The sequence below is a fragment of the Cryptomeria japonica genome, chromosome 6 (assembly GCF_030272615.1).
Source record: "Cryptomeria japonica chromosome 6, Sugi_1.0, whole genome shotgun sequence".
NCBI classification, from domain to species: domain Eukaryota; kingdom Viridiplantae; phylum Streptophyta; class Pinopsida; order Cupressales; family Cupressaceae; genus Cryptomeria; species Cryptomeria japonica.
This window is the reverse complement of record NC_081410.1, coordinates 629,673,882-629,692,032: the sequence shown is the minus strand read 5'-3', so window position 1 is coordinate 629,692,032 and position 18,151 is coordinate 629,673,882. Positions and strand designations below refer to the sequence as shown.

At 35.9% G+C, this 18,151-nt stretch overlaps 1 protein-coding gene across 1 annotated transcript; it reads left to right on the top strand.

Moving 5' to 3' along the window:
- The first annotated feature begins 1,908 nt into the window (after window positions 1-1,908).
- LOC131068701 (linamarin synthase 1-like) lies at window positions 1,909-3,503 on the top strand. The gene is made up of 2 exons (XM_058003952.2): window positions 1,909-2,413; window positions 2,503-3,503. The coding sequence occupies exons 1-2, from the start codon at window positions 1,909-1,911 to the stop codon at window positions 3,501-3,503; spliced, it is 1,506 nt and encodes a 501-aa protein (XP_057859935.2).
- The last annotated feature ends 14,648 nt before the right edge of the window (window positions 3,504-18,151 follow it).

The window sequence follows — 18,151 nt, the reverse complement described above, 5'->3', positions numbered from 1 at the left end:
CCAAAAATTATTTACAAAGGAGATATATCATGATTAGAAACTTATAAATCGAGGAAGAGCCAATAGCCAAAAAAGGATAAAGAGACAGAGATCCTAGTTAATCAAAAGATATATCATTATCAGGCAGGCTATTATTTCCAATTGGCGGAATCCAGGCAGTCCATCCTCGTTCACCTTCCATCCATACTTCAATCAGCCCATTAACAATTTGTTCAACATGTGGATGAGTAATGTGTGTTCGGATTTGGTCTTCTTCTCCTTGGATATCCATCCTAGCCTGCCTATGTTCCAGCTGATGCATGAGTCTTATCAAGGCCTGCTCAAAGGCTGAATTGTTACTGCCAACCCTGTCCCATGAAAATCCATGAGACAATTCTCTTAACTACACCACTGTAGAGCCATCCTTGATCCATTGGTCAAATTTTCCTTCATCCAACCTGAGAACCATAGTGACCTACATAGAGATTAGGTGAAAATCAGTAAGGTTTCTTGATTTACCAGTAAAAGCATCATCATTATGAATTTCCAAATCAGCCACAAAATCTCTAAAGAAAGACAAGACCAAAAGAGACCAGCCATCTTCTTACAACCTTTAATGAATCCAAAACAAGTCTCTGGACAAGAGAAGAAATTATCACCAAACTTAATCCCAAAGATCTTCCAAACTTCCTTAGCAAAAAGACAGTCAAAAAAGTCATGATTAACAGTTTCAGGTAGACGACAAATGTTATAGGAGAAGGAAATTTTTCTGACAATCTTTCAAGGGTAGTTTTTGAAGGATCAACTGCCATCCAAAGAATTTCTTTTTTGGCTCTGATGGCCCTGACCAATATCTCATAAAGTGATTAACCCAGACCTGCGGAGGCTAGACAAGATTCCATGAGGCATTAAGGAAGTCAATGATGGAATCAGCATTTAACAAGGAGTCATAAATAGTTTTAGCCTCAAGGAGGGGAAGGGGTGTGCCATCTAGCCAACAGAGAGAGATTGGGGAAGAAAGCGGGGCGGGGCTAGGGGAGAGGAAGCAGGAAAGGGGAAATAACATCTTTCAAGATATTAACTATTTAATAAATATTAACTCATTATTTTAATTTTATTTGATTAGATTTAATTTGTTCATATTTATTAGTTAAATGACTTTTTTTGTTTATCTATGGGTTCATGGTATTAAATGTCCTTGATCTAGTGGTGAAATTGAATGGTTCCAATTGAATGCACCAAAAATAAATCTTTATGAATACAAGACTTCACATCATAAGAAATATATATTATTTGTTTCACAATTATGTATTTACAAAGATATGTATGTATAATATTATACACAATATTTTCAAAGGCAGTTTACTGTGGCTTTGCCCTTGTCCAGACTCCATACCAAACGTTCAAAATGTTGCTGGCTGGCAAATAATTTTGTGACTAATATTTTAATCCAAACGTGATAATCAAAGTCTATAAGAAAAAAAAAAATTATTTTCAACGATACACGTACCTCCGAGATTGTATATTGACAATTAAAGCAAATAATTTTATAAGTGTATATCAATTCCAACTCTACCAGGACAACAACTCAGGTTGGAATTTCTATTGAGCTAAACCCTCAGTTACCATGAAAGATTGCAATCATTCTTGCTTTTTAAATATTCTTGCAGTGGGCCTCCCAAAACCCCATCAGAAAATATAAATAAGAAGGGCGGGGACCGGGGCATTCAATTTATTGCTTTGGTATTTACAGATGACGAACGTGCACCGATCATTTTGAGTCATCAGTGATTGAATATCTGGAACAACCAGCTTGATTTAAATAAGATTTGCTTGAGCGTGCAATCTCTATTAATTATTGTTGAGAAGCCTAGATGCTCACTTGTGCAATTCTTTTCAATTCAATTCGTTGCCTACTTGAGAATAACCATGAATGGTGGAGACGATGTCACTGTGCACGCAGTTTTGGTGCCCTTTCCTGCGCAGGGTCACGTCAACGCTTTCATTCATCTCGCCGATCTCTTGGCCGCACGGGGTTTTTTCATCACCTTCGTCAACACAGAATGGACTGAGAAACGTATATTTGGTAGTACAGAGCACAAGTCGCAACTGCAGCACTCCAAACCCAATTTCCGATTTTTGTCATTCACGGACGGCTTATCCCCGGAGCACGGCCGCTTCACCCAACTGGGCGAGCTACTTACAACGCTGGCAAAGCAAGGGCCCGCCTTGGAAGCTCTCCTCCGCACTGAGAGTGGGAACGGCGTTCCTCCCATCACGTGCATCGTGACAGACTCTTTCATGTCGTGCACCGCATCAGTGGCCGCCAATATGCGAGTGCCCAGAGTCGTCTTCTGGCCTATTTGTGCTGCTGCCTCTATTGCTCAGAAATACGCTAGTTCTCTCCTTTCCCAGGGCCACATTCCTGTCAAGGGTATTATTCTGCTCCGCTTTTAATATTAACTTAAATTCTCATTTTGCTGTAGTTTGAGTATTAACTTCGAGGTGTGATGGCCGTTTCAGTAAGTGAAGGAAAACGTCCGGAGAAAATGATCAATACTCTGCCCGGGAATATACCAGCTCTATGGCCTAGCGATTTCATATCGTTCTACCGCGAGCAGTTTCCATCTGATCTTATCTACGAAGGGTTGCTATATGAATCACGAATGTGTGACACGGGGGACTATGTGCTTGTCAACACCTTTGAAAAATTGGAAGGGAGAGAAGCGGCAGCGGCGCTTTCCATCAACGGGTGTCCATCTGTGTCAATAGGCCCCGTGTTTCTCTCTAACTTTTTGAGAGGGGAGAACTCAACTCTGAGCAACATGTCTATGTGGAAGGAAGACGATAGCTGCTTGCATTGGCTCGACAAACAACGCCCGCGCTCTGTGTTGTATGTTTCCTTTGGCAGCTTGGCCCTCAAATCGCAAGAGCAGTTGGATGAGCTGGCGCTGGGTCTGGAACAGAGTGGGCATGGCTTTCTGTGGGTTCTTCGCTCTGATATTGCTCAGGGGCAGGCTGCTGTTTTGCCTGAGGGATTCGAAGAGCGAACCAAAGATCGCGCTTTGTTTGTCAAATGGACGCCACAGTTGAAGGTGCTTGCGCATCCTTCGGTGGGAGGGTTTTTGACGCACAGCGGCTGGAATTCGACCGTGGAGAGCATAAGCATGGGAGTGCCCATGCTGGGCTGGCCTTATTTCGGAGATCAGTCCCTCAATTGCAGATTCACTAAAGAAATATGGAAGGTCGGCTTAGACTTTAAGGATGTGGATGTCGACGATGAGAGGTTGGTGAGAAGAGAAGAGATAAAGAGTGCAGTGGTGAGTGTGATGGAGAGCGAGGAGTTGCAGAAGAAAGCGGAGGAGCTGAAAGAGGCGGCAACGAAAGCAGTGATGGCAGGAGGTTCGTCATTTAACAACTTAAAGACCTTCATCCACGATATGCTCAAACAGACCAAATCGCAGTCAGAGTCGTCTTTCGTGCACTGCGAAGAAACAAGTGAAAAAAATGACAATATACACTAGAATTGTGTGTATGAGATCTAGAGTTTCTTGTGAGTCTATATAAATTTCAATATATTTCAGTATACACTAGAATAATATATTTCAGTATCACTAGCATAATGCAACTTGCTAGTGATGTATGAGCTTGTTTGATCTACCTTATCCCAGCGACAGAGCAAGCTAGTCATAGAGAATGGTGTGATATATGGATAACCCAACATAACACAATTTGTTGGTCAATAGAGTCCGTATTATTTAAGATATACATGAATCGCTCAACATAACACAAATTGTTGGTCAGTGGATTTCTCGTACCTTGGAATGTCTATGGACCCCTAGTATAACACAACTTGTTAGTTTGTGGACCATTGAACCTTGTTTATGAGCGTGTATTTCTGGAAGTCCACTTTTGTGTTTGCAGTAGCATTTTGGGCATGATAATTAATGATTGATAAAACCTTTACATTGAGATCTCTTCTTCTAGTTGACTTGACCGTTTGTATGCTCCACTTGTGCTTTGTATTTATTATATGCTTCATGTTTGTTTCATGTGCTTTGTATTTGTTATATGCTTCATGTTTGTTTCATGTTTACTATCTACTTGGTGTCTTATGTTTTCGTTGTATCTTTTGCTCATTTTATATATATTGTTTGTCTCAAATGTGTCTTGCATATGTGTGCGTGATGTTTTTACATGTTTTGTGTTTGTGACACCGTTGGTTGATAAGATCTTAAGTTAAGGGGCTTGTGCATTGCCCAAATTGGTTTCATCCTATAATTTAGGTGTCTTATCCATGGGTGCTCTTTTATTTACCACGAGCATGAGCATAAGTTCATACCCCACTAAAGTGGGGGCTAAATGAAGCATTGTAGATTGTTAATCTTAAAAACTTAATGATTTATTTTTCATCTATTTTAATGTGTCTTCCCCTAGTTCATTTTAAGACCATTTATGCTTGGTTCTCCCTTTTTGAGGCCCATTTTTGGGTGGACATAGGTATCTAATGCACTATTCCCACCAAAATAGGTTGAAATTTGAGGTGTTATGAACTTGTCTACCTTTTTCTTTGGTGATCTAGTCTTAATATTTGTATTGAATGTAATTTGTTGGCTCATATCTAAAATAACATTTGTGATCCATATAGAATCTTTTATCCTTCATAACAAGTAGACTAGAAAAATATCATACAAGGAATGAGCTATCAAACAAGCATTTTTCATTTGCAATTTCATCATAGTAAATATAGACTCAAGTATTGATTCATGTTTCTTATTTATTGCTGTCATTATGTTGTTACAAACAACACTCGTAGAAAATTGTGGAGCTCCTTGAGTGGATTTCAAATGTAAGATAATCTTATTATTTAAGAATTTATCATTGATTTAGCCTATCTCTATGAGACAAACACAATCTATTTTATCACTGTTGTTGTTAGGGTGGGAACACCAATGTAGTGTTTGACTTAGGCAAGCTCCTATATAACACAACCATTTTTCCCACTTTTTGTGTGCATAGATTCAGATCTAACAATCATAAGTTATAAACAAGCATAGTAGACATTGAATAACATTTTCACAGTTTGAACAAATGAAAACCTCACAGCTATGGCACCTAACACCCTTGTCCTACTAGTTTTTCCCAATTTTTATGAGACAAGTCTGTAGAACTTATTCCATTTCTAACTATATCTTGAGAATCCATCGCCTTCAAACATGGGTGCCCAATGCTATTTTTGGTACAATCTTGACTCTAGATTTTAGTTTCAAGTTCTTCAAGCTATGCCCACATTCCAAAAATGCATTACTCTCCTTTTTTCATGTTGTGTCTACTACATTATGTTAGTTAGTAATTTTAGCCATTTTTAGCATAGTTCATATACACACACACTTCATAACCTCAATCTTTTGGAACAAAGGAATAGAATCCCATTGCCTAGCTCTTCCTTACAAACTACATCTAGGGCTATTCATGTTCTAATGTCATAAAGGATTGAGATCCTTTAGGTTGCAATGATTAGTCTAGAGATTTCTTTTTCCTTCATTTCAATTCCAAGTGTAACAAAAAAAAAAATAATTCCAAATGGATTTAGTAGATTAGTCTAACTTGTAGAGTCTAAAACCTCAAAACTTTCTATTCAATGATGTAAATTAATCATACTTCTCTATTGTTCATACTTTTAATTCAATACATTTCAATTGATCCAACATTGTAGAATGATCCTTTATGAGTCCCAATTTAGCCAATCTTCCCTGACATTCCAATGACACACAAAATAGTTGTATTAATGCTCAATGTTTAAAAAAAACATTTTTGTTGTGATTCATTGTTGACTTTCTACCAATAGTTATCATGCCATTTGAGTTATTATTTGTTTCTTTTTGACAACAATAATTAGTTTTGTGGGTTGGGTCTTTCGTTGTTGTTAATGGCTTCATTGGTCATCAAACATAAGCCCATAACATGCAAATATTATGGCATCAAATATATACATCAATTATTTGATGATTTCAAAAGTGGATCCCCATAAGTGTAAATATACAATCACTGTTGGCATTATACACTCAGATAAGAATGGTAGATGTTGTCATTGATGGCAACTAGGTTCAACTAAGTGGCAATAGGGTTCAACATGGTTCACAGGTTATACTGGCAAATGACTTCACCTACCGGCACTGACAGATACAACAAGGTCTATTCACACCGACATCCAGTTTACATCGACAATAGATCATACCAGCATCCAAAGCCAACTTGGCAATAGTATTGTTTATGTGAAATGTATTTTAATGTAAATTGTAATTGTATAGGCGACATGATGTATGGTAAAGACTCATATATATATGAGATCTTGTAGGTCATTTGGTAAGGAGTAGTAGTATGCAAAGTAGGTAATGAAATGTATGTATGATATCGGGTAATTACATATGCACTTTGATGTATTTATTTTAAGAGCGAATAAGAATCAGAGTAGAGCAACGACTATTTACCAGTAAGGTTTTGGCAGAGGTATCAGATAGAGCTTAAACTGGTACTGAATCCATCATTGCAGATGCTATTTTGAAGTAGTACATTGTAATTGGATTTAACCATCCAATTGTGTAGTCAGTGGGACTCCATTTTGTGTTGAGCAATGAGCTCTAGGCAGTTTCCCTTCCTGCATGTGCAAACCCCTATTATACTGAGTAATATTTATTCATATTGGCTAGTGAGTAAACATTGTGGGTCACAAATCCCACCGAGGTTTTTCCCTTATCGGGTTTCCTCACCAAAAATATCTATGTTACGATGTGCATTGATGCTGATTCTTTTGTTTCTATTTACTGCATTATTATTTGCTTATCGGTATATTAATTTCAGTTATAAAGTTGCAAATAAGTTTAAATCTTTCATCAACTGGTTAGACACTGATTCACCCCCCCCTCTTAGTGTCTTTGAGATTAACCAAATATCTAACAATTGGTATCAGAGCTTGGTCCTCTATTTGCAGAAGCCTAACAACTTGAGGAAGATTTTGAAACCGGTACTGATGGAAAGCTTGAGACAACAGTTGGAAGGAGCTCTTGAAGATTTTGATGCAAAAAAATTGAAGAATATCAATCAGGAAGATGAACTCAGAACTGCTCAGGTATTCATCAAAGCACTTTAAGAAAACTTGGCCAGCACACAGAACAAGAGAAAAGAATTACATGAGCAACTGCAAAAACAAGATGATGAAGAAAAAGAAACTCTCAAAGATATTGCAGAGAAACTGAGACAAGAGAACAGTAACATGAAGAATGAGATGCAAGATTTAACCATGAGACTATGTAAGGATATTGAAGATAGAAAGAAGAATGAGGAAGATTTGGCCAAAAGACTTAATGAAAGATCAAATGAATCTCTAAGGCTTAGTTATGAAAATGATATTCTTAGAATAGATTTGATTCATATGCAACATGACAAAGAGGAACTTATGAGAAAACTTAGCACTCTGGAAAGTGAGTTGGTCGCTGCAAATAAATACAAAGACAAATTCAAAAAGAGTTTAGACAAGCTTGATGATATGCTGAAAAGTCAAAAAATTGATGGAGAAACAGTTGGACTTGGATTTGAACATGGAGAAAGTTTTGGAATTGCAAACAATCATGATCATAGCAAACCGGTAAGGCAACCTAATGCTTATAAATTCAATGGCAAATTTTTTAATTGCAACAAATTTGGTCATAGAGAAGATCAGTGCAGATTTAGGAATAATTAGAATACAAACTCATCCACCAGTCAATGTTCCAAATGCAATAAACATGGTCATAACTCAAACAATTGTAGAATGAATGTAAAATTCTATGTTTGTGGTAGATTTGGACATTTATCTAATCAATGTAGAACTCAAACCGGTCAAGGTTATGGAAAAGCTATTCAAAGAAACAATGTAACCTGTTATGCATGTAACAAGATTGGGCATATTGCAAGATTTTGCAGAAGCAAGAATGTAACGACAAACAACAAAGGATCTAATGAAAAAGGAAAGGAAAAGGTGAATGAAATCAAGCAATAATTCACTAAACAATGGGTCAAGAAGAGAGATTAGAGAAATGATGAATCTGTCTCTGCACCGGCAGAATAGAGCATTCCTGCACCGGTAGGAGAATCTTCATCTAACTAAGGTATAATCCTTATGGATAATGCATCTAATTGAAGATCATGCACTTTACCCTGAGATGGTGGTAAGAAGTCATAATTCTTCTTTACTAGCACATATATTGAGTTACATGGAAATTCACTTAACCGACGAAGCATTTAATGTGGTTGTAATTTAACTTTTTGGTTATAAAGCACTATAATTTCTCATTTTGACTTACCAAAGCATTCAAGTATTCGAAGAGAGCAGAAGTTGAGCACCAGCACTCAAGAAGTGAAGCAACAGGATTTTCAAGGCATCCAAGGTTTTCAGTTAGAAGGTATTTATCTTACAACATGGCTTCTTTAGCTTTCGTTCCTGAATTCATTGAAAACCCTACTATTGTGGAAAATATCAAGCATCCTAGACCAGCCTTTAAGATCATCCCTAAGATAGCTAACTTGGATGACTCCATTGGTGCATTTTCAAAAATCCCAAAGGGAGTTGCACTTGCTGAAGACCCTAGGGCATACATTCACTGTAACATCAAAGCTTTAGGGTTCAAGGATTTAAAGAACATGTTCATGAATGTTATCACTGACAAACAAGTGTAGTCAAACTGAAACACAAAATTATGGAAGATTTAGGGTTCATTGACATCCTTCACATTCCTGAATTTTCAGATGAGATTGTCCGTTATGTTCTTAGCAGAGCTCACGATGAATTTTTATGGCGAGACTCAGTTTTGAAAATCACTAAGGAAGAAATTAAGGTTGTTACTGGTTTACCTTCTACTGGCACTAGGCCTGAGAAGAAAAAGAAAATTGCAAACAAAGAGGTTATGAACTTAACTATCGCAACATTAGATAACATATCACTTAGGGTTAGCGACATAACTGATAACAATGTTAAATATGCTAGTATGGTTATTGGGTATGAGGTGGCACATACTAATAGGCTGAATTCTATTTGAAGTCTATGCATTCATAGTGCCTATGAGATGATAATGAAAAATGCTAAAATTGATTTGTGTGAGTGGTTGAAAGATGAACTGATAGAAAATTTGGATAAGATCAAAGGTGACAAGAAGGGAACTTTCAAATTTGGCAATTTACTTATATGTCTGATACTATGTTTCTCAAAGGTGATTCTTGGTATAGGCCACAAAGACTTTGCCTATGATATTTCTGTTGGAAAACAGATAAAGGAGGTAGTTATCGGCATGGGTTTAGATGGTGACAAGTAGGTAAAAGAGTATTTCAAGGACTTTCAAGCTAAAATGAGACAAAGGGAAAGAATCCCTCAAAGAATTGTTGACAAATATGACAAACATATATGCTTTGTAATTAAAAGAGATCAAGTATGGATGGAGGCAGTTAGACCTAGAACTGTCTGGATAACTGAGATGGGTTATGAAGTGGATTCAAACATTTTGGAATTTTATGCCAAGATACTCCTAGATGCTCCATCGGAACCAACAGAAAAGATCTTTGGCAATGCATAAACTATAGAGAGTGATGTTACTATTCAGAAGCAAAGGAAGAAAAGAGACAAAATGATAAAAGATGCTTCAAATTTTTTTGAAATTGTTAAAAAGGGATTGTTGAAACTTGATCCAATGAGTGGTGTTGTTGAACAAGAAAGAAAATCAGAACAACAACCGGTAACACATATTTCTCCTGTGGCTACCTCATCCAACTCTGACAATGACAAGGCTGCAAAATTCAAAAGAGTGGAAAGGAAGAAGAGAAAACCCTCACCAGTACCTGCTACATCACCAAAGAAAACAAGAACACTTGGAAAGAAACAATAGGTTGTGAGAGAGCCCAATAGTCCAAAGAAGAAGAAAGTTACACAAAAGAAACCGGAACAAAAGGTATCTGATACTCTTTCACCGACAGAACTTATTAATGAAATAACTCAAGATGGCAATCTTGGTAATGTTAGTAAGTTCTATCATTCTTTCAAAGATTTTGATAAGGATACTATTAAGGAGAGTATAATTTTGTATCTAGATATATATATAAGAAGGTTCTTCCAAATGATTTATATCTAAGACTTGGAGCCAAGAGAATGTCTATTATGGAACTAGATAAGAAACTGAAGGTTGAGACACTATTAGCGGTTCACCCTGTTAAGTGTAAGAAAGAAATTGATGATTTGATATCTGAAGCTAACAGGACTATTTTTGCAAGTGGTCATTGGAAAGTTAGCCTCATGGCCGGTAGATTAAAATAGATAGCAGATGAAGCAATAGATAAGTGGGATATATTCTTTGTAGAGAAAGAGAAAATCAAAGAAGATGAAAGAAGATGAAAGACAAAAAGTTGACAAATCCTTCACTAAGGTATATCAGAAAATGGATAAGGGTAAGAGTAAGGTTGGCAGTGTACCTGACCTCAAAATAAAAGATAACTTACCTCCACCAGCACAGGACACCCCACCGGTAGTAGCAGAGGCACCGATAGAAATGCAAAATCAACTTGAAGAGAAGTCAGAGGAAGTGAAAGCAAATGATATTGATCCCGAGTCAAACATTATGTTCACAATGAATGTTGACACTTAGGACATCAATATTGTATTGGATAAGAAATTGCTGAGGAAAAGAAATCTGAATCTGCAAATATTGAGAAACCTGAATCACCAGTAAAGGTAGTTGACACTCAACAAAATGTTGAGATATCAACAGAAAAAGAACAAGAACAAACAAAATCTGAACCGATAGAAAATAAGAATGAGAACAAGAATGAAAATAAGGAAGAGAAAGTGAATAAGGAAGTGGTTAAAGTGGCTGAACATGTATCTAGAGAAGAGAAGAAAATTATTGCAGAACCTAGCACTTCTCCCAGTACTTCTACTGTGGATTTCAGACCGAAAAATACTGGACTGATGTATTATTGGATTCAATAAAGAAGATAGCTGCATGTAATGCCTTAGCATTTAAGGCTATTGATGAATCTTTATCGATTTTGCAAATGGTTGCACCGGTGTGCAAGGTAGATCACATTGTTGGCTCAATAAGTAAATTGGACACATTGCCCAAATTCATTTCTTCTAACATTCAGTCTGTAGATAAAATAAATGGGGAAACTATTTAGAAAAGAGTTAATAAGGAAAAGGAAGGTTTATTTGACAAAACAATAAAGGATTATATAGAACAGATTGATTCATTACCACCAGCATTGAATTCCACTATTTTGGAATACAAGGAATTGTACAGGGAATCTTGCAAACCTGATCGCTTAACAAAAGACATTGATGAACAAATAAAGAAAACTCAGAAGGAGATTGATGACATTGTAGATAACATGATTGGTTCTTCGGAACTAACATCCATTTTGGATCAGGAAATGGCTATTTATAAAGAGAATATTGAAAAATTGGAAAGAGAGAAAGCAAGATTGAAGATGAAAACCTGGGAGTTGAAGAATAAACTTGGTCCTAGATTGGATAATCTACTAACACACCAGAATGAACTATCTAAGGAAACAATTCAAGGAGATAGATCACCAGAGCAATAGATGTATTATCTCACCAGGATGATTAGGTAGTCAGAGATAATAATTTATGACAGTACAAAGTTTTTGCAGTCTTAACTTGGTTTTGGCAGATATTTTTCAGATTGTACATAACTGGCTTCAAGGTTCCAAGTAATTTTTGAATTTTTTATACTTTTGACATCCTTTGTCATTGATGTCAAAGGGGGAGTGGTATAATGAGAAAGATGTACAAAGTAAAGGTATGGTGAAAATTGAACAGAAGGAGATCATTTGCTTAGGGGGAGCAATTTCAGTTTTGGATTTCATAGTTTTGGTTTTTCTCATGAGTGTTGTCATCAATGCCAAAGGGGGAGATTGTTGGCATTATGCACTCAGATGAGAATGGTAGATGTTTTCATTGATGGCAACTAGGTTCAACTAAGTGGCAGCAAGGTTCAACATGGTTCACAGGTTATACCGGCAAAAGACTTCACCTACCAACACCGACAGATACAACAAGGTCTATTCACACAGACATCTAGTTTACATCGGCAACAGATCATACCAGCATCCAAAGCCGACTTGGCAATAGTATTGTTTATGTTAAGTGTATTGTAATGTAAATTATAATTGTATAGCTGACATGATGTATTGTAAAGACTCATATATGTATGAGATCTTGTAGGTAATTTGGTAAGGAGTAGTAGTATGCGAAGTAGGTAATGAAATGTATGTATAATACTAGATAATTGTATATACAATTTAATATATTTATTTTAAGAGCGAATAAGAAGCAAAGCAGAGTGAAGACTATTTACCAGCAAGGTTTTGGCAAAGGTATCAGACAAAGCTTAAACCGGTACTGAATCCAACATTGCAGATGCTATTTTAAAGCAACACATTGTTATTGGATTTAACCATCCAATTGTGTAGTCAATGGGACTCCATTTTGTGTTGAGTAGTGAGCTCTAGGCAGTTGGCCGTCCTGCATGTGTAGGCCCCTTTTGTATTGAGTAAAATTTATTCATATTGGCCAGTGAGTAAATATTGTGGGTCACAAATCCCACCGAGGTTTTTCCCTTACCGGATTTCCTAGCCAAAAATATCTGTGTTATGGTGTGCATTGATGCTAATTCTTTTGTTTCTCTTTATTGCATTATTAGTCCATCAAGCAAAGGGTTGTATAGAGAGTCAATTCATGCTTTAAAAGATGTTACATACATACTAAAGTGTGAACACACATGATAAATCATGAACCTGCAACAAAAATCCTTAAACAAAAGCTAACAAAAAATGATTAAAAGGGTATGGATGCCATTAGGTTACCAAAATATAGACAAGCACAAATAAAAAATAATTAAATAACTTAAAATATAAAAGTCAGACCTTTATCAAATGTCTAATTTTTCTCTCTTATCAAATTAAGAGACCAAAGAGTAAAAGATGATATAAAATCAAATCTCACAAGAAACCTCTTATTATACCTAGCGTGGATGTGCTCAAGATGCTTGTGTGATGAAATATTAAAATGTTGTTGCTCAAATTAATAGCATGACTTTCAATTTCATGAGATTATAAAAATAACACATCTAATGAACTATTTATAGATTTTAGGAATGGTTGATTAAGGGTTAGGATTGATTAGAGAGACCAATAGAGATTTCTCATGAAAATTGGAGCCATGGGAAGTGGCACCTTGTAATTGGTGCACAGGAGCAGTTAAATGATCCAAGTGATTTAGATGGTAGAGATATTCTTGAGAGTATATGGATGGCATAATGATCAAAATTCATTTTTTGGAAGTTTGAAATGTCCTTTTGGACACATGTAAAGGACCAATTTTTTCTCACTTGAATGGATGTATATGGATTTGATGAGAGGACTGTATGGAGAAGTGTGAAGCATTTGGCCATAAAAATCCATGATTTGTGTAGGTTTAACCTATCTTAAGAATGCTTCGGAATGTGCAAGTGGGTTTATTAGTCAACTAATTAATTTTAGTTGACTAATGGTTTGAGGGAGAATTTTTTAAGTTTTAGAAGCTTTAGGTATGAGAGATGGACTTAACTAAATACATGTTGAATTTATTTAATTAAAGTTGTCCTATAGAGAAAAAGTTGAAATGATGTATTATTTTTCTTTTGTAAACTATAACCATGGATTGCTCCAATAAATATTAAAATAGAAATATAAAAGATGCATCAAACCCTTAAACCAAAGTATAGTACATTAGAAAAACAATCCTCGAAAATAATGGAGTATGTTATGATTTATTTATGATCAAGTACCTTTTTCTTGTGGATCCCTTGTACCTATCTTATTATGAGATTGAAAGGGCATCTAACATCTACTAAACTCTTTGTTGGTGGCCTTCTTTATTCACTTTACTTGAGTATGGTTGCTTGCATTTTCTATAATAAGATCCTTAATTTCAAATCTATCACTAGAAGAAGACTCTTTATATTTCATTATGCCCCACTTTGATATCTTTTACTAATTTGTCACATGACACAAACTCATTAGATAAGTTGGAATTTGTTAGAGCTATGACATCAACACCCTTCTATACAAGAGGAGAAATGTGGTGATGACTGAGAATAGCCCCAATCCACCAAATAGCCTACTTCTATAATTTAAGAATATTTGTTCAAAGATAAGATTTTGAACATTCCTCTACTTTATACCTTATTATATTATATAACAATGTGTGTACCTAAAAGAAACTCTTTCATATGGTTCCAAGAACTTCGAGTTAGCTTTGATTTTGATCTCAACGGGTAGGGGGTGAACAAGATCCATTTCCACTAAATCTAATGCAAATGTGAAGAAGTGTAGACTTGAGGAAGATTAGTATTCTCAAGATAATCCAAAAATTATATTTACCTATATAACATAAACATGGAGAAGGCCAAAAGTGTAGTGGTAGATTCGGTAATTACTCCCATACTAAAATAATAGAGAAGGTATCTACGAAGGGAATTAATTTTGAATACGATGGCTTCATGCCTAGAAATGATCAATTATAGAACCAGGGATCAATCTGAAGTAGGATTGTCCTATTCTTAGGGAACTAGCAGGAAACATTAAAGAGATCCTTAGTGCAAGGGCCAATACAAAGCTCGTCGTCTAGAAAAGTTTTCCAGTGTTTTAAAATCCATTAGTTCAACTCTTGCAATCTTTGGAAAATCTTTGTTCTGAACTGATGGAGTTGATCTTCCCTGCATGTTCGACTGATGACTTGTATCAAGGACGAAGAGACCACCATTGAAACGCATCCAAACCCAAGGAAATTTTGTCAATCTATTTGCAACCTTGTAAGAGTCTTTTCGAAAGAGTAGGCCTTCTAATGTAGGTGACGATGCAAAACCGAGGGAAGATGATGGTGCATGAGAAGCCATGGACATTTCGTGTTTCTAAGGTTTACAACCCATCTACAAAACCAATGACCATTGCGGATAGGGAATCCACTTCATTTAAAGATATGGATAGATATGGATAGATATGGAGGAGTTGAATTTTTTCAATTTAAATATTTATATATTAAAGCTAAATGATAGAAAAATTAAATATTTTGATATATTTCATCATATTTTATATAGATTAAATTTAAAGGTTACAACCCATCTACAACACAAATGACCATGGCAAATGACCATGATAGATAGGAAATCCACTTCATTTAAATATATGTAAATAGAAAGAATAATGACTATCTACTATTTTAAGAAATGTAAACCAGATCATATATAGCTTGAAAACTCTAGCACGAGGAACTAAAAGCACAACCCTTTCCTAAAATTCAAGTTTCTTTTAGTTTGACTATTATGATTCATTTCTATTTCTAATAAAGTCAAAAGAAAATCATTTGAAAATATATATTATTTTAGATAATACACAAGTAAAATCAATCAAAGAAAAGTACTACATCAATGATATATGAATATCAACTTTGCATTGTTTACATCAACATTAAAAGAATGTTAGAATTTAAAAAAATAAATAAATAAATATAACATTAGATATTATAAATATAATATAATTAATATACTATTTTTATGATATTGACAAAAAAAAAATCAATTTAAATATTTTGTATTAAAAAATTAATTTAAATAATTATGTATAAAAATATGTTATGTATATAATGATGAAATTCATAGTTTATGGTATTTTTTATTTAATTTGAAGCTTATTTTAAGAGAACAACTTAATACATATATCTATTTATTTAAAAAAATAAGTAAATTTGGACTTATTTTTCCACTCATTAGTTCTTTTTATTTACACATCCATATCCATATATATTTAACTATATCTTATTTGTATGTGGATACATATTTATATATATCAATCATATATACATCTATTATTGAACCCATCCCTATACATTCTTTCCCCAATTTAATGTTAGCACTTATGGTGCAGGAGCATCTCATCAACAAGCTTTTCATGACCCTAAGGATGAAGACTAGGATCATTAGGGTGTCTTAGTGTGTCTTGTGTTTTGTGTATGCAATAAGCCCCACCATGTAAGCCCATGTCACCAATTAGGCAATTTGAGAAGCCAATAGGGACAATGTGGTCAATAGGGGTAATAGATGGTCTAGATTTGTGTTTGATAGGTTTTTAGACATTTTTCATGAGTGTTTGGTTGATTCATGTATGTCAATTACAAACTTAGTCAATATAACAACTTTTTGTGCAAAATTGCAAAAATGCAACTTTTTGAAAAACGGTTGGGGGAAGCCTTTCAACGGCTCCAAACTACTCCAAGTTCAGTGGGAAACCATTGGAGAGTTGTATAAGCCTTATGGACATGATATCCAAGGGGGCTTCTGTTGTAATTGGAGTTTGTGAAGCAATAATAGACAAAATACTTCAATTTTCCCAGAAATTCTGAGTTTGCAGGAGTTGCACGTGCCTGTACGGATTGATTTGAATCCCACCATCCATGGAGTATATAGGGGGATGAAATAAATTTCTTTTGGTGGTGTTCTGAGGTCTTAACTATTCTGGAGTAGAGAGAACCCTCCATTCTTCTCATTGTAACCCGAAAAGTGAGGGTTTGGAGAGGGTTTTGAAAAAAAATGGCTTTATCTTGCATTCTAGTCCATTAGAAGACTCTTCCTTTGGAGGGATGTAGGATAAGCCTCTTTACTTTATCTTTTCATTGTTTGTTGCAAGGGAAAAAATTTTGTGTGGAGAAAGGACCAAGATTAGGTAGGCATCTCTATGTGACTACCTAGGACAAGATTTAGGACAATCATCATAAGTTGTCATAGCGGTGGATTATAGGTGTGAAACCCTGGAATTAGAGGTTTATCACTATCCCCCACATGCCCATAAAGTTTATTTTTTATTTGGTGTACTAGTAAAGGTAGTTTCTTTGGAAAATAGGGCTAATTGCCCCTATTAGGTCTCTTAGCCTCTAAAGGGAACATACCTTGTAATTGCAGATCTGGCCAAATCATTTTGGGGATCAATACAAATTCCAAAAGGGTGTCTGAAATGATAATTTTTTTGTATGGGTGTGTGGAACATTTTTGAGTTTAGATTCATTCTATTGCTAAATAGGGTTACAAGCCTAAGGGGTAGATTTCCAAAGAAGGTACAAGGAATTGGTGCCCAAAACCAAAACCAATGTTTGGAATAGTTCTTAGATGTCATGAATTGATAATTTCCAAAATAAGAGTAGGAGTTACTGATAAGGCTTGTTTGAGAAAGTTAGGCCTTTTACTCATCTTGAGTAGGCCCAAGCCAAGTGAATGTGCGTGTAGCTTCATCCAAGGTGTGGAGTCCTTCCTTGTAGGATCCTTGTAGTCATTTGAGGGGTCCCTAGCTGAACCTTGTTTGGGATTACCCTTAGGAGTTTGGGTAGGGCTTTGCATCAAGTGGTATTAGAGCCTAGGAGTGTTCTTTGGATACAAGGAGAAGACAAGATGTCGGAGGAAGAAGGATCCCATGAGGCACCTTCAAGAATGACCAATGCGAAGTTGAATGTCCTGGTGGAGAAGTAGATGGTAGAGAGCAGAGCAGTGAGGGCTGAGAATCAGACCTTGAGAAATCAGATGGACCAGTTGAAGGACATAGTGGAGAGGAGAGAGAGAGACTCTGGAGAAGAAGGGGATGCAGAGGAGATCCCTATGCAGGAAGAGCTAGAGGTACCTGCAGACTAGAGACCCCTGATGAGTGTCCTCAAGTCCATGGAGAGAAGATAAATGGATGTGAAGATGGATCTGCCAGTATTTGTAGGCAAGATGGAGCCTGACACAATGATGGAGTGGATAGACTCCTTGAACAATTTTTTTGAAAGTGAAGACATACCAGACCACCAGAGGGTGAAGATGGCCCAATCCAAAATGAAAGAGGATGCACTAACTTGGTGGAATTTCATCCAAGATGAGAGGGTGAAAGAGGGAAAGAGAAGAGTAGCTACATGGAAGAAGATGATGGCTTTGGTGAAAGAAGCCTATGTCTCAATGGACTACACTATCCAATTGCATCAGAGGAGACAAAATCTAAAATGAAAGGAGATGGACATGAGTTCATATACCAAGGAGTTCATGAAGTTGTGTGTGAGGACCAAGGTGAA